Genomic DNA, 23712 nt, shown 5'->3' with positions numbered 1-23712 from the left:
AACCTGAACATAGCCCACCCTCCTCCTCTCCTTCAACGTATCAACAACCTGAACATAGCCCACCCTCCTCCTCCTCCTCTCCAACGTTTCAACAACCTGAACATAGCCCACCCTCCTCCTCCTCCCCTTCAACGTTTCAACAACCTGAACATAGCCCACCCTCCTCCTCCTCTCCTTCAACGTATCAACAACCTGAACATAGCCCACCCTCCTCCTCCTCCTCCTCTCCTTCAACGAATCAACAACCTGAACATAGCCCACCCTCCTCCTCTTCTCCTTCAACGTTTCAACAACCTGAACATAGCCCACCCTCCTCCTCCTCTCCTTCAACGTATCAACAACCTGAACATAGCCCACCCTCCTCCTCCTCTCCTTCAACGTTTCAACAACCTGAGCATAGCCCACCCTCCTCCTCCTCCTCTCCAACGTTTCAACAACCTGAACATAGCCCACCCTCCTCCTCCTCTCCTTCAACGTTTCAACAACCTGAGCATAGCCCACCCTCCTCCTCCTCCTCTCCAACGTTTCAACAACCTGAACATAGCCCACCCTCCTCCTCCTCCCCTTCAACGTATCAACAACCTGAACATAGCCCACCCTCCTCCTCCTCTCCTTCAACGTATCAACCTGAACATAGCCCACCCTCCTCCTCCTCTCCTTCAACGTTTCAACAACCTGAACATAGCCCACCCTCCTCCTCCTCCTCTCCTTCAACGTTTCAACAACCTGAACATAGCCCACCCTCCTCCTCTCCTTCAACGTATCAACAACCTGAACATAGCCCACCCTCCTCCTCCTCTCCTTCAACGTATCAACAACCTGAACATAGCCCACCCTCCTCCTCCTCCTCTCCTTCAACGTTTCAACAACCTGAACATAGCCCACCCTCCTCCTCTCCTTCAACGTATCAACAACCTGAACATAGCCCACCCTCCTCCTCCTCTCCTTCAAAGTATCAACCTGAACATAGCCCACCCTCCTCCTCCTCTCCTTCAACGTTTCAACAACCTGAACATAGCCCACCCTCCTCCTCCTCCTCCTCTCCTTCAACGTATCAACAACCTGAGCATAGCCCACCCTCCTCCTCCTCTCCTTCAACGTATCAACAACCTGAACATAGCCCACCCTCCTCCTCCTCTCCTTCAATGTATCAACAACCTGAACATAGCCCACCCTCCTCCACCTCTCTTTCAACGTATCAACAACCTGAACATAGCCCACCCTCCTCCTCCTCTCCTTCAACGTTTCAACAACCTGAACATAGCCCACCCTCCTCCTCCTCTCCTTCAACGTTTCAACAACCTGAACATAGCCCATCCTCCTCCTCCTCTCCTTCAACGTTTCAACAAACTGAACATAGCCCACCCTCCTCCTCCTCTCCTTCAACGTATCAACAACCTGAACATAGCCCACCCTCATCCTCCTCTCCTTCAACGTTTCAACAACCTGAACATTGCCCACCCTCCTCCTCTCCTTCAACATTTCAACAACCTGAACATAGCCCACCCTCCTCCTCCTCTCCTTCAACGTATCAACAACCTGAACATAGCCCACCCTCCTCCTCTCCTTCAACGTATCAACAACCTGAACATAGCCCACCCTCCTCCTCCTCTCCTTCAACGTATCAACCTGAACATAGCCCACCCTCCTCCTCCTCTCCTTCAACGTATCAACAACCTGAACATAGCCCACCCTCCTCCTCCTCTCCTTCAACGTTTCAACAACCTGAACATTGCCCACCCTCCTCCTCCTCTCCTTCAACATTTCAACAACCTGAACATAGCCCACCCTCCTCCTCCTCTCCTTCAACGTATCAACAACCTGAACATAGCCCACCCTCCTCCTCTCCTTCAACGTATCAACAACCTGAACATAGCCCACCCTCCTCCTCCTCTCCTTCAACGTATCAACCTGAACATAGCCCACCCTCCTCCTCCTCTCCTTCAACGTTTCAACAACCTGAACATAGCCCACCCTCCTCCTCCTCCTCTCCTTCAACGTTTCAACAACCTGAACATAGCCCACCCTCCTCCTCTCCTTCAACGTATCAACAACCTGAACATAGCCCACCCTCCTCCTCCTCTCCTTCAACGTATCAACAACCTGAACATAGCCCACCCTCCTCCTCCTCCTCTCCTTCAACGTTTCAACAACCTGAACATAGCCCACCCTCCTCCTCTCCTTCAACGTATCAACAACCTGAACATAGCCCACCCTCCTCCTCCTCTCCTTCAAAGTATCAACCTGAACATAGCCCACCCTCCTCCTCCTCTCCTTCAACGTTTCAACAACCTGAACATAGCCCACCCTCCTCCTCCTCCTCCTCTCCTTCAACGTATCAACAACCTGAGCATAGCCCACCCTCCTCCTCCTCTCCTTCAACGTATCAACAACCTGAACATAGCCCACCCTCCTCCTCCTCTCCTTCAATGTATCAACAACCTGAACATAGCCCACCCTCCTCCACCTCTCTTTCAACGTATCAACAACCTGAACATAGCCCACCCTCCTCCTCCTCTCCTTCAACGTTTCAACAACCTGAACATAGCCCATCCTCCTCCTCCTCTCCTTCAACGTTTCAACAAACTGAACATAGCCCACCCTCCTCCTCCTCTCCTTCAACGTATCAACAACCTGAACATAGCCCACCCTCCTCCTCCTCTCCTTCAACGTTTCAACAACCTGAACATTGCCCACCCTCCTCCTCCTCTCCTTCAACATTTCAACAACCTGAACATAGCCCACCCTCCTCCTCCTCTCCTTCAACGTATCAACAACCTGAACATAGCCCACCCTCCTCCTCTCCTTCAACGTATCAACAACCTGAACATAGCCCACCCTCCTCCTCTCCTTCAACGTTTCAACAACCTGAACATAGCCCACCCTCCTCCTCTCCTTCAACGTATCAACAACCTGAACATAGCCCACCCTCCTCCTCCTCCTCTCCAACGTTTCAACAACCTGAACATAGCCCACCCTCCTCCTCCTCCCCTTCAACGTTTCAACAACCTGAACATAGCCCACCCTCCTCCTCCTCTCCTTCAACGTATCAACAACCTGAACATAGCCCACCCTCCTCCTCCTCCTCCTCTCCTTCAACGAATCAACAACCTGAACATAGCCCACCCTCCTCCTCCTCTCCTTCAACGTTTCAACAACCTGAACATAGCCCACCCTCCTCCTCCTCTCCTTCAACGTATCAACAACCTGAACATAGCCCACCCTCCTCCTCCTCTCCTTCAACGTTTCAACAACCTGAGCATAGCCCACCCTCCTCCTCCTCCTCTCCAACGTTTCAACAACCTGAACATAGCCCACCCTCCTCCTCCTCTCCTTCAACGTTTCAACAACCTGAGCATAGCCCACCCTCCTCCTCCTCCTCTCCAACGTTTCAACAACCTGAACATAGCCCACCCTCCTCCTCCTCCCCTTCAACGTATCAACAACCTGAACATAGCCCACCCTCCTCCTCCTCTCCTTCAACGTATCAACCTGAACATAGCCCACCCTCCTCCTCCTCTCCTTCAACGTTTCAACAACCTGAACATAGCCCACCCTCCTCCTCCTCCTCTCCTTCAACGTTTCAACAACCTGAACATAGCCCACCCTCCTCTCCTTCAACGTATCAACAACCTGAACATAGCCCACCCTCCTCCTCCTCTCCTTCAACGTATCAACAACCTGAACATAGCCCACCCTCCTCCTCCTCCTCTCCTTCAACGTTTCAACAACCTGAACATAGCCCACCCTCCTCCTCTCCTTCAACGTATCAACAACCTGAACATAGCCCACCCTCCTCCTCCTCTCCTTCAACATATCAACAACCTGAACATAGCCCACCCTCCTCCTCTCCTTCAACGTATCAACAACCTGAACATAGCCCACCCTCCTCCTCTCCTTCAACGTATCAACAACCTGAACATAGCCCACCCTCCTCCTCTCCTTCAACGTATCAACAACCTGAACATAGCCCACCCTCCTCCTCCTCCTCTCCTTCAACGTTTCAACAACCTGAACATAGCCCACCCTCCTCCTCTCCTTCAACGTATCAACAACCTGAACATAGCCCACCCTCCTCCTCCTCTCCTTCAACATATCAACAACCTGAACATAGCCCACCCTCCTCCTCTCCTTCAACGTATCAACAACCTGAACATAGCCCACCCTCCTCCTCTCCTTCAACGTATCAACAACCTGAACATAGCCCACCCTCCTCCTCCTCTCCTTCAACATATCAACAACCTGAACATAGCCCACCCTCCTCCTCTCCTTCAACGTATCAACAACCTGAACATAGCCCACCCTCCTCCTCTCCTTCAACGTATCAACAACCTGAACATAGCCCACCCTCCTCCTCCTCTCCTTCAACGTATCAACAACCTGAACATAGCCCACCCTCCTCCTCCTCTCCTTCAACGTTTCAACAACCTGAACATAGCCCACCCTCCTCCTCTCCTTCAACGTATCAACAACCTGAACATAGCCCACCCTCCTCCTCCTCTCCTTCAACATATCAACAACCTGAACATAGCCCACCCTCCTCCTCTCCTTCAACGTTTCAAAAACCTGAACATAGCCCACCCTCCTCCTCCTCCTCCTCCTCTCCTCCCTTCCTCTGTTCCTTCTCGTCTCCGTCCTCGTCAGAGCTCTCCTCCGCTCCTGAAGAATAGTTGGCCTTGATCTGGGCCAGCAGCATCTTCTTGGCAATTCTATTAAGGAGGGAGGAAAGGACACAAGGAAAGGAAATAAGGAAAGGAATGTTTGACAGTCAGCTGGTTGAGGACCATGCAGATTGAGGACATATTTGTCTTGTATGAAAATGTCTTTTTATACCTGTTCTCTGGATCATCATCATCATCATCAACAGCCATCTGAGAAGCGTCCTGGTTACCTTCTTCTCCTACAGACACAGGGAATACCAGGGTTAGAGGCTGTGTTTTCCACAAGAGCAGAAGACCAGGGTTAGAGGCTGTGTTTTCCACAAGAGCAGAAGACCAGGGCTAGAGGCTGTGTTTTCCACAAGAGCAGAAGACCAGGGTTAGAGGCTGTGTTTGGGTTAGAGGCTGTGTTTTCCACAAGAGCAGAAGACCAGGGTTAGAGGCTGTGTTTTCCACAAGAGCAGAAGACCAGGGTTAGAGGCTGTGTTTGGGTTTGAGGCTGTGTTTTCCACAAGAGCAGAAGACCAGGGTTAGAGGCTGTGTTTGGGTTAGAGGCTGTGTTTTCCACAAGAGCAGAAGACCAGGGTTAGAGGCTGTGTTTTCCACAAGAGCTGAAGACCAGGGTTAGAGGCTGTATTTTCCACAAGAGCAGAAGACCAGGGCTAGAGGCTGTGTTTTCCACAAGAGCAGAAGACCAGGGTTAGAGGCTGTGTTTTCCACAAGAGCAGAAGACCAGAGTTAGAGGCTGTGTTTTCAACAAGTGCAGAAGAATTTCTTGACACAGAGCAGGAAGAGAGCGTGCAGGAGCAAGCCTGCTGGTGAATTTGCACATACCATGTAATATAAATGGTAACAATGTAATATAAATATAATGTAATATATATATATAAATATAATGTAATATATATATAAATATAATGTAATATAAATATAATGTAATATAAATGGTAACAATGTAATATAAATATAATGTAATATAAATATAATGTAATATAAATATAGTGCAATATAAATATAGTGCAATATAAATATAGTGCAATATAAATATAATATAAATATAATGTAATATATAAATATAATGTAATATATAAATATAATGTAATATAAATATATAATGTAATATAAATATATAATGTAATATAAATATATAATGTAATATAAATATAATGTAATATAAATACACTGCTCAAAAAAATAAAGGGAACACTTAAACAACACAATGTAACTCCAAGTCAATCACACTTCTGTGAAATCAAACTGTCCACTTAGGAAGCAACACTGATTGACAATAAATTTCACATGCTGTTGTGCAAATGGAATAGACAAAAGGTGGAAATTATAGGCAATTAGCAAGACACCCCCAATAAAGGAATGGTTCTGCAGGTGGTGACCATAGACCACTTCTCAGTTCCTATGATTCCTGGTTGATGTTTTGGGCACTTTTGAATGCTGGCGGTGCTCTCGCTCTAGTGGTAGCATGAGACGGAGTCTACAACCCACACAAGTGGCTCAGGTAGTGCAGTTCATCCAGGATGGCACGTCAATGCGAGCTGTGGCAAGAAGGTTTGCTGTGTCTGTCAGCGTAGTGTCCAGAGCATGGAGGCGCTACCAGGAGACAGGCCAGTACATCAGGAGATGTGGAGGAGGCCGTAGGAGGGCAACAACCCAGCAGCAGGACCGCTACCTCCGCCTTAGTGCAAGGAGGTGCACTGCCAGAGCCCTGCAAAATGACCTCCAGCATGCCACAAATGTGCATGTGTCTGCTCAAACGGTCAGAAACAGACTCCATGAGGGTGGTATGAGGGCCCGACGTCCACAGGTGGGGGTCGTGCTTACAGCCCAACACCGTGCAGGACGTTTGGCATTTACCAGAGAACATCAAGATTGGCAAATTCGCCACTGGCGCCCTGTGCTCTTCACGGATGAAAGCAGGTTCACACTGAGCACATGTGACAGACGTGACAGAGTCTGGAGACGCCGCGGAGAACGTTCTGCTGCCTGCAACATCCTCCAGCATGACCGGTTTGGCGGTGGGTCAGTCATGGTGTGGGGTGGCATTTCTTTGTGGGGCCGCACAGCCCTCCATGTGCTGACTGCCATTAGGTACCGAGATGAGATCCTCAGACCCCTTGTGAGACCATATGCTAACACATGCACATTTGTGGCCTGCTGGAGGTCATTTTGCAGGGCTCTGGCAGTGCTACTCCTTGCACAAAGGCGGAGGTAGCGGTCCTGCTGCTGGGTTGTTGCCCTCCTACGGCCTCCTCCACGTCTCCTGATGTACTGGCCTGTCTCCTGGTAGCGCCTCCATGCTCTGGACACTACGCTGACAGACACAGCAAACCTTCTTGCCACAGCTCGCATTGATGTGCCATCCTGGATGAGCTGCACTACCTGAGCCACTTGTGTGGGTTGTAGACTCCGTCTCATGCTACCACTAGAGTGAGAGCACCGCCAGCATTCAAAAGTGACCAAAACATCAGCCAGGAAGCATAGGAACTGAGAAGTGGTCTGTGGTCACCACCTGCAGAATCACTCCTTTATTGGGGGTGTCTTGCTAATTGCCTATAATTTCCACCTTTTGTCTATTCCATTTGCACAACAGCATGTACAATTTATTGTCAATCAGTGTTGCTTCCTAAGTGGACAGTTTGATTTCACAGAAGTGTGATTGACTTGGAGTTACATTGTGTTGTTTAAGTGTTCCCTTTATTTTTTTGAGCAGTGTATAATGTAATATAAATGGTAACAATGTAATATAAATATAATGTAATATAAATATAATGTAATATAAATATAATGTAATATAAATATAATGTAATATAAATATAATGTAATATAAATATAATGTAATATAAATATAATGTAACATAAATGGTAACAATGTAATATAAATATAATGTAATATAAATATAATGTAATATAAATGGTAACAAAGTAATATATAAATATAATGTAATATATAAATATAATGCAATATATAAATATAATGCAATATAAATATATTGCAATATAAATATAATGTAATATAAATATAATGTAATATAAATGGTAACAATGTAATATAAAGTAATATAAATATAATGTAATATAAATATAATGTAATATAAAAATAATGTAATATAAATGGTAACAATGTAATATAAAGTAATATAAATATAATGTAATATAAATATAATGTAATATAAATATTATGTAATAAATAATGTAATGTAAATACAATGTAATATAAATATAATGTAATATAAATATAATGTAATATAAATGGTAACAATGTAATATAAATATAATGTAATATATAAATATAATGTAATATAAATGGTAACAATGTAATATAAAGTAATATAAATATAATGTAATATAAATATAATGTAATATAAATACAATGCAATATAAATACAATGCAATATAAATATAATGTAATAGAAATGGTAACAATGTAATATAAATATAATGTAATAGAAATGGTAACAATGTAATATAAATATAAAGTAATATATATACATAATGTAATAGAAATGGTAACAATGTAATATAAATATAATGTAATAAATATAATGTAATGTAAATATAATGTAATATATATATAATGTAATATAAATATAATGTAATATAAATGGTAACAATGTAATATAAATATAATGTAATATATAAATATAATGTAATGTAAATATAATGTAATATATATATAATGTAATATAAATATAATGTAATATAAATGGTAACAATGTAATATAAATATAATGTAATATATAAATATAATGTAATATAAATGGTAACAATGTAATATAAAGTAATATAAATATAATGTAATATAAATATAATGTAATACATATATAATGTAATATAAATGGTAACAATGTAATATAAATATAATGTTATATATATATATATATATATATAATGTAATATAAATGGTAACAATGTAATATAAATATAATGTAATATAAATATAATGTAATATAAATATAATGTAATATAAATGGTAACAATGTAATACAATGCAATATAAATATAATGTAATATAAATATAATGTAATAAATAATGTCATGTAAATATAATGTAATATATATAATGTAATATAAATATAATGTAATATAAATGGTAACAATGTAATATAAAAATAATGTAATATAAATACAATGCAATATAAATATAATGTAATATAAATACAATGTAATAGAAATGGTAACAATGTAATATAAATATAAAGTAATATATATACATAATGTAATAGAAATGGTAACAATGTAATATAAATATAATGTAATAAATATAATGTAAATATAATGTAATATATATATAATGTAATATAAATATAATGTAATATAAATGGTAACAATGTAATATAAATATAATGTAATATATAAATATAATGTAATATATAAATAATGTAATATATATATAATGTAATATAAATATAATGTAATATATATATAATGTAATATAAATATAATGTAAATATAATGTAATATATATATAATGTAATATAAATATAATGTAAATATAATGTAATATATATATAATGTAATATAAATATAATGTAAATATAATGTAATATATATATAATGTAATATAAATATAATGTAATATAAATGGTAACAATGTAATATAAATATAATGTAATATATAAATATAATGTAATGTAAATATAATGTAATATATATACAATGTAATATAAATATAATGTAATATAAATGGTAACAATGTAATATAAATATAATGTAATATATAAATATAATGTAATATATAAATAATGTAATATAAATGGTAACTATGTAATATAAATATAATGTTATATATATATATAATGTAATATAAATATAATGTAATATATAAATATAATGTAATATATAAATAATGTAATATATATATATAATGTAATATAAATATAATGTAATATAAATGGTAACAATGTAATATAAATGTAATGTAAGATATATAATGTAATATAAATGGTAACGATGTAATATAAATATAATGTAATTTAAATATGTAATATATAAATATAATGTAATATGAATGGTAACAATGTTATATAAATATAATGTAAGATAAATAATGTAATATAAATGGTAACAATGTAATATAAAGTAATATAAATATAATGTAATATAAATATAATGTAATATATATATAATGTAATATAAATGGTAACTATGTAATATAAATATAATGTTATATATATATATAATGTAATATAAATATAATGTAATATATAAATATAATGTAATATATAAATATAATGTAATATATAAATATAATGTAATATATAAATATAATGTAATATATATATATATATATAAATAATGTAATATATAAATATAATGTAATATAAATGTTAACAATGTAATATATAAATATAATGTAATATATAAATATAATGTAATATAAATATAATGTAATATATAAATATAATGTAATATATAAATATAATGTAATATAAATTCAATGTAATATATATATATATATATAAATAATGTAATATAAATATAATGTAATATATATATATATAAATAATGTAATATAAATATAATGCAATATAAATATAATGCAATATAAATATAATGCAATATAAATATAATGCAATATAAATATAATGCAATATATAAATATAATGCAATATATAAATATAATGCAATATATAAATATAATGCAATATATAAATATAATGTAATATATAAATATAATGTAATATAAATATAATGTAATATAAATATAATGTAATATAAATATAATGTAATATAAATATAATGTAATATAAATATAATGTAATATATATATAATGTAATATAAATGGTAACAATGTAATATAAATATAATGTTATATATATATATAATGTAATATAAATGGTAACAATGTAATATAAATATAATGTAATATATAAATATAATGTAATATATAAATATAATGTAATATATAAATATAATGTAATATATAAATATAATGTAATATATATATATATATAAATAATGTAATATATAAATATAATGTAATATAAATGTTAACAATGTAATATAAATATAATGTAATATATAAATATAATGTAATATATAAATATAATGTAATATAAATATAATGTAATATAAATATAATGTAATATATAAATATAATGTAATATAAATTCAATGTAATATATATATATATATATATATACATATAATGTAATATATATATATATAAATATTGCAATATAAATATAATGCAATATAAATATAATGCAATATAAATATAATGCAATATAAATATAATGCAATATAAATATAATGCAATATATAAATATAATGCAATATATAAATATAATGCAATATATAAATATAATGCAATATATAAATATAATGCAATATATAAATATAATGCAATATATAAATAATGCAATATATAAATAATGCAATATATAAATAATGTAATATAAATATAATGTAATATAAATATAATGTAATATAAATATAATGTAATATAAATATAATGTAATATATATATAATGCAATATAAATATAATGCAATATAAATATAATGCAATATAAATATAATGCAATATAAATATAATGTAATATAAATATAATGTAATATAAATGGTAACAAATGAGTCCAAATCCACTTAGCCTAACTGTTGTTTCCTGGCTCATTTAGTAACGTTTCCCATAGCAACCACGGCGCCTGGTAGGCTATTTACTGTGCTTTTACAACTGAACAACAAGTGCTGACTAGTTTATTAAAAAGGTGTAAAACTAACTGAAGTTGATCTCCTATAGCCCTTCGTAACTCATGTCCACGGTATCACATCAGGACAGTAAACCAAAGGACTCGCTGGGTTTCCTTTCCACGGTATCACATCAGGACAGTAAACCAAAGGACTCGCTGGGTTTCCTGTCCACGGTATCACATCAGGACAGTAAACCAAAGGACTCGCTGGGTTTCCTGTCCACGGTATCACATCAGGACAGTAAACCTAAGGACTCGCTGGGTTTCCTGTCCACGGTATCACATCAGGACAGTAAACCAAAGGACTCGCTGGGTTTCCTGTCCACGGTATCACATCAGGACAGTAAACCAAAGGAGTCGCTGGGTTTCCTGTCCACGGTATCACATCAGGACAGTAAACCAAAGGACTCGCTGGGTTTCCTGTCCACGGTATCACATCAGGACAGTAAACCAAAGGAGTCGCTGGGTTTCCTGTCCACGGTATCACATCAGGACAGTAAACCAAAGGAGTCGCTGGGTTTCCTGTCCACGGTATCACATCAGGACAGTAAACCAAAGGACTCGCTGGGTTTCCTGTCCACGGTATCACATCAGGACAGTAAACCAAAGGAGTCGCTGGGTTTCCTGTCCACGGTATCACATCAGGACAGTAAACCAAAGGACTCGCTGGGTTTCCTGTCCACGGTATCACATCAGGACAGTAAACCAAAGGACTCGCTGGGTTTCCTGTCCACGGTATCACATCAGGACAGTAAACCAAAGGACTCGCTGGGTTTCCTGTCCACGGTATCACATCAGGACAGTAAACCAAAGGACTCGCTGGGTTTCCTGTCCACGGTATCACATCAGGACAGTAAACCAAAGGACTCGCTGGGTTTCCTTTCCACGGTATCACATCAGGACAGTAAACCAAAGGACTCGCTGGGTTTCCTGTCCTAGGATGTCGGTGCTGCCAGTGACGCCAAAGAGAGAGTGACTCTGGTCTAGTCAGTCAGCGTAGCCTAACCAATCACATCGTCGAGAGAGAGAGACGTTCATTTGGCTCGCTAATTTGCCTAGGCTATTGGCAGGCCTGGGCCTTTGGGCGATTATCTGCAGATATATTCTGGAAACAAAACGGTAGTGGAAAGTCTTTCTTGTCCAAATAAGATCATTACGGCCCTCACAGACTCCAGGCATTAAAACACTTCACTTGCCATCCAGCGTCATAACGTTATAAACTATCCTAACCATGACATAATACTGTCACGACCTGTTGAGAAACTTTAACGCCAATACTGTTCCTGGAGAGAGACCCTCCTGTAGGTTTTAACTCCAACCCTGTTCCTGGAGAGATTCCCTCCTGTAGGTTTATACTCCAACCCTGTTCCTGGAGAGAGACCCTCCTGTAGGTTTTAACTCCAACCCTGTTCCTGGAGAGAGACCCTCCTGTAGGTTTTAACTCCAACCCTGTCCCTGGAGAGAGACCCTCCTGGAGGTTTTAACGCCAACCCTGTTCCTGGAGAGAGACCCTCCTGGAGGTTTTAACTCCAACCCTGTCCCTGGAGAGATACCCTCCTGGAGGTTTTAACTCCAACCCTGTCCCTGGAGAGAAACCCTCCTGTAGGTTTTAACTCCAACCCTGTTCCTGGAGAGAGACCCTCCTGTAGGTTTTAACTCCAACCCTGTCCCTGGAGAGATACCCTCCTGGAGGTTTTAACTCCAACCCTGTCCCTGGAGAGAGACCCTCCTGGAGGTTTTAACGCCAACCCTGTTCCTGGAGAGATTCCCTCCTGGAGGTTTTAACTCCAACCCTGTCCCTGGAGAGATACCCTCCTGGAGGTTTTAACTCCAACCCTGTCCCTGGAGAGATACCCTCCTGGAGGTTTTAACTCCAACCCTGTTCCTGGAGAGAGACCCTCCTGTAGGTTTTAACTCCAACCCTGTTCCTAGAGAGAAACCCTCCTGTAGGTTTTAACTCCAACCCTGTTCCTGGAGAGATACCCTCCTGGGTTGGAGTTAAAACCGACAAGGCATTAGGATGTACCAGAGGACACCAACAGAGCTCCTTCTGCTAAAAAATAGCCTGGCTGGCTACTCTATATACTTGAGGAAAACAGTGTAGAGGTCAGGGGTTAAGTGAGTGGCGTTTATGTGATTATGTGAAGTTGTGTTTATAGAGTGAACCGTCTGCCTTGTGGAAACAGAGCCCAAAATACAGCTTACAGAAACAACAGCTCTACTGACCTGAGGACTGGTGGAAGGTTCCCCTCCCTGCTACCACCGTCTCCTCCACGATGGGTTTAATCTTCTGCTGGTCTCCACTCTCCTCTCCAGACCCTCCTCCCTCCTCCTCCTCTTCCTCCTCCATGTCATCAGACGATGAATCTTGTTGCTTGGCTCCTCGACCTCTGGCTTTGCGTTTCAGTTCGTACGACCGCCTCCGATCCCCGCCCTTGTTCTCCTTCTCCTTTCTTTCTTTCTTCACGCGGCTGCTCCTCCGTTTCCCCGGCCCCAGTTTGCTGAGTCCCTTCATCTCCTTTTCCAGGTCAGAGTCGGAGTTAGAGGAGCCGCCCGAGTTCTTCTTCTTCTTCTTGGATGTCTTTTTGGCAGAAGCCGTGGAGGACTTCTTTTTCTTCTTCGCGTATTCATCGGAGTCAGACTCTGAGTTGTCGGAGTCGTCGGCTTTCAGTTTGCGTTTGGTTGCCGGCTTCTTGTCAGTCTTCTCCTTGTCATTCTCTCCCTCCTTCTCTCCAACCTCCTCTCCCTCCTCCTCTCCAACCTCCTCTCCCTCCTCCTCTCCAACCTCCACCTCATCCTCCTCTCCCACCTCCTCCTCCTCCACCTCATCCTCCTCTCCCACCACCTCATCCTCCTCTCCCACCACCTCATCCTCCTCTCCCACCACCTCATCCTCCTCTCCCACCTCCTCCTCCACCACCTCATCCTCCTCATCCTCCCCGTCTTTCTTGCTGAGTTTGAACAGGCACTTCTTGACGCGCTTGTTGCCCTGGTTACTGTCGGCGTCCTGCTGCACATCCTCGTCCGAGCTGTGTTCCGCCGCTGCAGTCTGGACCAGGATGTCTGGAACCTCGTCAGAATCGGAGTCCACGTCCTGTTTAGAAGGGTCAGAGGTCAGCATGGAGGAGACCTTGCTCTCTTTCCCTTCCTTCTCCTCCTCGTTCCCCCGTTTCTTCTCGGAGCTGCCCACGGTTCTCCTCTTCAGCTTGCTGGGGCTCTTCTCCTCGCCTTCTGAGTCGCTGTTCTCCTGAGAGGAGGCAGACATCTTGTTTTTCCCCTCCGATGACTTCCTGAGGGGTGTGGTCTTTGTGCGGCTAGAGCATCGGCTGTCCTCCTCGGAGGCCCCACCTCCCTCCACCTCCTTACCCTCATCCTTACTCCTCTCCTTCTTCCCTCCATCCTTACTCCTCTCCTTCCCTCCATCCTTACTCCTCTCCTTCTCCTTCCCTCCATCCTTACTCCTCTCCTTCCCTCCATCCTTAATCCTCTCCTTCTCCTTCCCTCCATCCTTACTCCTCTCCTTCCCGCCATCCTTACTCCTCTCCTTCCCGCCATCCTTACTCCTCTCCTTCCCGCCATCCTTACTCCTCTCCTTCCCGCCATCCTTACTCCTCTCCTTCCCTCCATCCTTAATCCTCTCCTTCTCCTTCCCTCCATCCTTACTCCTCTCCTTCCCGCCATCCTTACTCCTCTCCTTCCCGCCATCCTTACTCCTCTCCTTCCCTCCATCCTTACTCCTCTCCTTCCCTCCATCCTTACTCCTCTCCTCCCCTCCATCCTTACTCCTCTCCTTCCCGCCATCCTTACTCCTCTCCTTCCCGCCATCCTTACTCTTCTCCTTCTCCTCCCCTCCATCCTTAATCGTCTCCTCCCCTCCAACCTTACTCCTCTCCTTCTCCTCCCCTCCATCCTTACTCGTCTCCTTCCCTCCATCCTTACTCCTCTCCTTCCCTCCATCCTTACTCCTCTCCTTCCCTCCATCCTTACTCCTCTCCTTCTCCTCCCCTCCATCCTTAATCCTCTCCTTCCCTCCATCCTTACTCCTCTCCTTCCCTCCATCCTTACTCCTCTCCTTCCCTCCATCCTTAATCCTCTCCTTCCCTCCATCCTTAATCCTCTCCTTCCCTCCATCCTTACTCCTCTCCTTCCCTCCATCCTTACTCCTCTCCTTCCCTCCATCCTTACTCCTCTCCTTCCCTCCATCCTTACTCCTCTCCTTCCCTCCATCCTTATCATTGCTCTTAGACCTGGAGGCGCGTGTGGTAACCATGGGAACAGGCGTCAGTTTCAGGATCAGGTTCTTAACCTTGGGCATGGCCTTCTCCTTCTGGGTATCATGTGACTTCCTGGTTGAGCCAGCGGCGGGGTTCTCTGATTGGCTAGCCGCTGTGAGTTCCGTGGCGTCGTTACCGGGCGTTAACCCTGTGGAGTCCGCTAGACTCTTGACCATCTGGAAGAGCTCGTCAGGGACGGACGGCCCGACGGACACGATGTCTTTATCCCGGTCAGCCTCTTCCTCTGTTCCATCCTCCTCCTCCTCCTCCATTTTCACCGCTGTCTGGTCTTTAGCCTGGCTGTCTGTCTCTGAGTGGTCCTGAGGCGTGGGGGTGGGGCTCCCTTCCAGCTCTGTGTCCTCTGACACACCCCCATCCTCCGTGTCGGCCATTTTGTCCTCTTCTGCCTCTTGCCCATTGCCTATCTGATCATGGCCGTCGGTGTTGGAGACAGCATCCCCGTTCTGCATCCCCTGGCCCTGGGAAGTGAACTGTGACTCCAAGTCCTTCTCTAGGGCAGCGTGGGCCTTCTTCAGGTCAGCCAGAACAGACCTAGAGAGAGAGAGAGAGAGAGAGAGAATGATAGATAACAATTAAGCAAAAGCTCAGAATTGGACTGCCTCATATCCTTTGTAGCAGTCATAATAGCAACATGTGTTAGGATACCTGAAGGCCTTGAGGTGTCTGTGTCTGGTCCCGCTGCCACCTCCTCCTGCTCCCTGCTCCTCCTCAGCCTGCTGGATGAAATGGATGAAGGTGTTGTTGAGCCCTGTGGTCGTCTCAATCAGCTTCTTGGTCCTCTTCACCAGCTCCTTGGGGACTTTCAGGGTCTTATAGGAGAAGGTGAGGGTCCCTGACCCGTCTGAATGCTCCTTACCGTTCACCACAGCTTTACCATGGTGGTGGTGACCTTTACCCTTACTGTGCCCTTTCACCTCCCTCTCTTTCTTGCGTCCCGTACGCCAGAAGCTCTCCAGCTTGGTCATGATGTTGGAGCAGTTGGAGGCGATGTCTGAGAGGGGCTGAGGGCTGCAGATATAGCAGGACCATTTACTGTCGTCGTCGGTGATCATGGACAGCTCCTTGCGCCCCAGGTTACGCAGGATACACTTCTTACAGAAGGCGTTGTGGCAGTAGTCACAGCAGATCAGGTTGCCCCCTTCAGCACACCACCTTGGGGGCGGAGAAAAGATAACGAGGAAAGTCAACTTCACAACCTCATGTAGCTTGAATTGGGATTATCCTCCATTTCCCTTTCTAACACAATATACGCTTGTTCTTATTTTCACAAAGCCCACCAGATATACCCTGGTATTATATGGCTGAGTGATGAGACAGACCACCAGCTATACCCTGGTATTATGTGGCTGAGTGATGAGACATACCACCAGATATACCCTGACATTATGTGGCTGAGTGATGAGACATACCACCAGATATACCCTGGTATTAAATTTGTAAGTCGCTCTGGATAAGAGCATCTGCTAAATGACTTAAATGTAAATGTGGCTGAGCGATGAGACAGACCACCAGATATACCCTAGTATTATGTGGCTGAGCGATGAGGAGACAGACCACCAGATATACCCTGGTATTATGTGGCTGAGTGATGAGGAGACAGACCACCAGATATACCCTGGTATTATGTGGCTGAGCGATGAGGAGACAGACCACCAGATATACCCTGGCATTATGTGGCTGAGTGATGAGGAGACAGACCACCAGATATACCCTGGTATTATGTGGCTGAGCGATGAGGAGACAGACCACCAGATATACCCTGACATTATGTGGATGAGCGATGAGACAGTCCACCAGATATACCATGACATTATATGGCTGAGTGATGAGGAGACAGACCACCAGATATACCCTGGTATTATGTGGCTGAGTGATGAGACAGACCACCAGATATACCCTGGTATTATGTGGCTGAGCCATGAGGAGACAGACCACCAGATATACCCTGGCATTATGTGGCTGAGCCTTGACGAGACAGACCACCAGATATACCCTGGTATTATGTGGCTGAGTGACGAGACAGACCCCCAGATATACCCTGGTATTATGTGGCTGAGCGACGAGGAGACAGACCACTAGATATACCCTGGTATTATGTGGCTGAGCAATGAGACAGACCACCAGATATACCCTGGTATTATGTGGCTGAGTGAAGAGACAGACCACCAGATATACCCTGGCATTATGAGGCTGAGTGATGAGACAGACCACCAGATATACCCTGGCATTATGAGGCTGAGTGATGAGACAGACCACCAGATATACCCTGGCATTATGTGGCTGAGTGATGAGACAGACCACCAGATATACCCTGGCATTATGTGGCTGAGTGATGAGACAGACCACCAGATATACCCTGGCATTATGTGGCTGAGTGATGAGACAGACCACCAGATATACCCTGGCATTATGTGGCTGAGTGATGAGACAGACCACCAGATATACCCTGGCATTATGTGGCTGAGCGATGAGACAGACAACCAGATATACCCTGGCATTATGAGGCTGAGTGATGAGGAGAAATTGAAATGTTTTTTTGTTCATTGTGTATTTCCATTTGTGGAATATTTAGATAAAGCCTAGAACAAAAGAAAAGGTCTACCTATAATTAAATCGCAAAAATATTTATCTTCTATGTGGTAAATGGAATGTGTATAGATTGTGTATAGATGTCTCTGTGTTCTGTGAGGTGACCTACCTGCACTGTTCATCCATGTCTCTGTGTTCTGTGAGGTGCCCTACCTGCACTGTTCATCCATGTCTCTGTGTTCTGTGAGGTGCCCTACCTGCACTGTTCATCCATGTCTCTGTGTTCTGTGAGGTGCCCTACCTGCACTGTTCATCCATGTCTCTGTGTTCTGTGAGGTGACCTACCTGCACTGTTCATCCATGTCTCTGTGTTCTGTGAGGTGACCTACCTGCACTGTTCATCCATGTCTCTGTGTTCTGTGAGGTGACCTACCTGCACTGTTCATCCATGTCTCTGTGTTCTGTGAGGTGACCTACCTGCACTGTTCATCCATGTCTCTGTGTTCTGTGAGGTGACCTACCTGCACTGTTCGTCCATGCCGTCCTCGTCTTTGTTGATGTCATCGCTGGTGTAATACTTATAGCACGACTAGGAAGAGAAGAAGAAACCAGGGAGGAACGTTAGAAAATAGAATACTGAGACAAAGCAACGATAGCAATGACTTTCCATATGTCCCATTTCTGTTCAAAAGACAAACAGCTCAAAGCTGCTATACATACAACTACTACAGGTCTACCTCTATGGACAGTGTTGCAGGTAGATCTAAACTACTACAGGTCTACCTCTATGGACAGTGTTGCAGGTAGATCTAAACTACTACAGGTCTACCTCTATGGACAGTGTTGCAGGTGGATCTAAACTACTACAGGTCTACCTCTATGGACAGTGTTGCAGGTAGATCTAAACTACTACAGGTCTACCTCTATGGACAGTGTTGCAGGTAGATCTAAACTACTACAGGTCTACCTCTATGGACAGTGTTGCAGGTGGATCTAAACTACTACAGGTCTACCTCTATGGACAGTGTTGCAGGTGGATCTAAACTACTACAGGTCTACCTCTATGGACAGTGTTGCAGGTGGATCTAAACTACTACAGGTCTACCTCTATGGACAGTGTTGCAGGTGTATCTAAACTACCACAGGTCTACCTCTATGGACAGTGTTACAGGACAGTGTTGCAGGTAGATCTAAACTACTACAGGTCTACCTCTATGGACAGTGTTGCAGGTGGATCTAAACTACTACAGGTCTACCTCTATGGACAGTGTTGCAGGTGTATCTAAACTACTACAGGTCTACCTCTATGGACAGTGTTACAGGACAGTGTTGCAGGTAGATCTAAACTACTACAGGTCTACCTCTATGGACAGTGTTGCAGGTAGATCTAAACTACTACAGGTCTACCTCTATGGACAGTGTTACAGGACAGTGTTGCAGGTGGATCTAAACTACTACAGGTCTACCTCTATGGACAGTGTTACAGGACAGTGTTGCAGGTAGATCTAAACTACTACAGGTCTACCTCTATGGACAGTGTTGCAGGTAGATCTAAACTACTACAGGTCTACCTCTATGGACAGTGTTACAGGACAGTGTTGCAGGTTGATCTAAACTACTACAGGTCTACCTCTATGGACAGTGTTGCAGGTGGATCTAAACTACTACAGGTCTACCTCTATGGACAGTGTTACAGGACAGTGTTGCAGGTTGATCTAAACTACTACAGGTCTACCTCTATGGACAGTGTTGCAGGTGGATCTAAACTACTACAGGTCTACCTCTATGGACAGTGTTACAGGACAGTGTTGCAGGTTGATCTAAACTACTACAGGTCTACCTCTATGGACAGTGTTGCAGGTGGATCTAAACTACTACAGGTCTACCTCTATGGACAGTGTTGCAGGTGGATTTACCTGGAGCGTAGGATTGGGCAATATGGCCGAATATCTAAATCTGAAAAATCGGTGCATGTCAGAGCGAAATCCAAACCATGAGGTTGAAGGAATTGTCCGTAGAATTTCGAGACAGGATTGTGTAGAGGTCCAGATCTGGGGAAGGGGACATAAACATTCCTGCAGCATTGAAGGTCCCCAAGAAGTCAGTGGCCTCCATCATTATTAAATGGAAGAAGTTTGGAACCACCAAGACTCTTCCTAGAGCTGGCCGCCCGGCCAAACTGAGCAATCGGGGGAGAAGGGCCTTGGTCCGGGAGGTGACCAAGAACCCAATGGTCCCTCTGACAGAGCTCCGGAGTTCCTCTGTGGAGATGGGAGAACCTTCCAGAAGGACAACTAACAGACCAGAGAATCTTGTTTCTCATGGTCCGAGTGTCCTTTAGGTGCCTTTTGGCTAACGCCAAGTGAGCGGTCTTTGTGTCTTTTACTGAGGAGTGGCGTCCGTCTGGTCACTCTACAATAGAGGCCTGACTGGTGGAGTGCTGCAGAGATGGGAGAAACTTCCAGAAGGACAACCATCTCCACAGAGGACATCTGGAGCTCTGTCATAGTGACCGTTGGGTTCTTGGTCACCTTCTCCCAGATTTTTGGTACCCTTCCACAGATCTGTCCCTCAACACAATCCTGTCTCGGAGCTCTACAGAGAATTCCTTTGACCTCATGGCTTGGTTTTTGCTCTGACATGCACTGTCGACTGTGGGACCTTTATATAGACAGGTGTGTGCCTTTCCAAATCATGTCAAATCAATTGAATTTACCACAGGTGGACTCCAGTCAAGTTGTAGAAACATCAAGGATGATCAAAGGAAAACGGGTTTTTCGCTTTGTCATTATGGGGTATTGTGATGTCATTATGGGGTATTGTGATGTCATTATGGGGTATTGTGATGTCATTATGGGGTATTGTGATGTCATTATGGGGTATTGTGATGTCAAAGAGAGAGACAGACAGAGAGAGAGACAGAGAGAGAGAGAAAGAAAGAGAGAAAGAGCGAAAGAGAAAAAGAGAGACAGAGACAGAGACAGAGAGAGAGAGAGAGAGACACATGGAGCATGGGGTGCTCAAACACTGACAGAGACAGGGGGCAGATGTATCTACCTTGCAGAGGAGCACATGGAGCATGGGGTGCTCAAACACTGAGTGGCGCTGGAAGTGGTTGACCTGCTGTCCACAGGCGGTGCAGTCTATTCTCTCCTGCAGAGTGGTATCTGGATAAACACAGAGGAAGACCGGGACACAAACATGTTTCGTTTATATCCACAATGATTGGTTCACAGAAAAGTATGATCAAATGATTGTGGGGGCTGTTTTGTTCGACTTCAGTGCGGCTTTTGACTATCGATCATAGTCTGCTGCTGGAAAAACCTGTGTGTTATGGCTTTACACCCCCTGCTGTAATGTGTTATGGCTTTACACCCCCTGCTATGTGTTATGGCTTTACACCCCCTGCTATAATGTGGATAAAGAGTTACCTGTCTAACAGAACACAGAGGGTGTTCTTTAATGGAAGTCTCTCCAACATAATCCAGGTAGAATCAGGCATTCCCCAGGGCAGCTGTCTAGGCCCCTTACTTGTTTCAATCTTAACTAACGACATGCCACAGGCTCTGAGTAAAGCCAGAGTGTCTATGTATGCCGATGACTCAACACTATACACATCAGCTACTACAGCGACTGAAATGACTGCAACACTTAACAAAGAGCTGCAGTTAGTTTCAGAGTGGGTGGCAAGGAATAAGTTAGTCCTAAATATTAAAAAAACGAAACGCTTTGTATTTGGGACAAATCGTTCACTAAACCCTAAACCTCAACTAAAACTTGTAATAAATAATGTTGGAAATTGAGCAAGTTGAGGGGACTAAACTTCTTGGGAGTAAACCTGGATTGTAAACTGTCATGGTCAAAACATGTTGATACAACAGTAGCTAAGATGGGGAGAAGTCTGTCCATAATAAAGCCCTGCTCTACCTTCTCAACAAGGCAGGTCCTACAGGCCCTAGTTTTGTCGCACCTGGACTACTGTTCAGTCGTGTGGTCAGGTGACACAAAGAGGGACTTAGGAAAATTGCAATTGGCTCAAAACAGGGCAGCACGGCTAGCCCTTGGATCTACACAGAGAGCTAATATTAATAATATGCATGTCAATCTCTCCTGGCTCAAAGTGGAGGAGAGATTGACTTCATCACTACTTGTATTTATGAGAGGTATTGACATGTTGAATGCACCGAGCTGTCTGTCTAAACTACTGACCCACAGCTCAGACACCCATTCATACCCCACAAGACATGCCACCAGAGGTCTGTCTAAACTACTGGCCCACAGCTCAGACACCAATGGATACCCCACAAGACATGCCACCAGAGGTCTGTCTAAACTACTGGCCCACAGCTCAGACACCCATTCATACCCCACAAGACATGCCACCAGAGGTCTGTCTAAACTACTGGCCCACAGCTCAGACACCCATTCATACCCCACAAGACATGCCACCAGAGGTCTGTTTAAACTACTGGCACACAGATCAGACACCCATTCATACCCCACAAGACATGTCACCAGAGGTCTGTTTAAACTACTGGCACACAGATCAGACACCCGTGCATACCCCACAAGACATGCCACCAGAGGTCTCTTCACAGTCCCCAAGTCCAGAACAGACTATGGGAGGAACACAGTACTACATAGAGCCATGACTACATGGAACTCTATTCCACAGTACTACATAGAGCCATGACTACATGGAACTCTATTCCACAGTACTACATAGAGCCATGACTACATGGAACTCTATTCCACAGTACTACATAGAGCCATGACTACATGGAACTCTATTCCACAGTACTACATAGAGCCATGACTACATGGAACTCTATTCCACAGTACTACATAGAGCCATGACTACATGGAACTCTATTCCACAGTACTACATAGAGCCATGACTACATGGAACTCTATTCCACAGTACTACATAGAGCCATGACTACATGGAACTCTATTCCACAGTACTACATAGAGCCATGACTACATGGAACTCTATTCCACAGTACTACATAGAGCCATGACTACATGGAACTCTATTCCACAGTACTACATAGAGCCATGACTACATGGAACTCTATTCCACAGTACTACATAGAGCCATGACTACATGGAACTCTATTCCACAGTACTACATAGAGCCATGACTACATGGAACTCTATTCCACAGTACTACATAGAGCCATGACTACATGGAACTCTATTCCACAGTACTACATAGAGCCATGACTACATGGAACTCTATTCCACAGTACTACATAGAGCCATGACTACATGGAACTCTATTCCACAGTACTACATAGAGCCATGACTACATGGAACTCTATTCCACAGTACTACATAGAGCCATGACTACATGGAACTCTATTCCACAGTACTACATAGAGCCATGACTACATGGAACTCTATTCCACAGTACTACATAGAGCCATGACTACGTGGAACTCTATTCCACAGTACTACATAGAGCCATGACTACGTGGAACTCTATTCCACAGTACTACATAGAGCCATGACCACATGGAA

At 42.7% G+C, this 23712-nt stretch overlaps 1 protein-coding gene across 8 annotated transcripts in view; it reads right to left on the bottom strand.

The window, feature by feature from the left end:
- LOC129858558 (transcriptional regulator ATRX-like) overlaps nt 1-23712 on the bottom strand; it is a 153118-nt gene that overhangs the window by 112699 nt on the left and 16707 nt on the right. For all 8 annotated transcript variants that reach the window (XM_055927881.1, XM_055927884.1, XM_055927882.1 and 5 more), the window contains 6 exons: nt 21247-21356; nt 18711-18778; nt 16306-16812; nt 13592-16191; nt 4834-4900; nt 4582-4709 (listed from right to left, as the gene is read on the bottom strand). In XM_055927881.1, the coding sequence (XP_055783856.1) occupies nt 4582-4709; nt 4834-4900; nt 13592-16191; nt 16306-16812; nt 18711-18778; nt 21247-21356 (3480 nt within the window). The remainder of the gene's footprint in view (nt 1-4581; nt 4710-4833; nt 4901-13591; nt 16192-16305; nt 16813-18710; nt 18779-21246; nt 21357-23712) is intronic.

This window comes from Salvelinus fontinalis, chromosome 6 (assembly GCF_029448725.1).
Source record: "Salvelinus fontinalis isolate EN_2023a chromosome 6, ASM2944872v1, whole genome shotgun sequence".
Classification (NCBI taxonomy): domain Eukaryota; kingdom Metazoa; phylum Chordata; class Actinopteri; order Salmoniformes; family Salmonidae; genus Salvelinus; species Salvelinus fontinalis.
The sequence above is the reverse complement of the archived record's forward strand: the minus strand, read 5'-3'. Positions and strand labels throughout refer to the sequence as shown.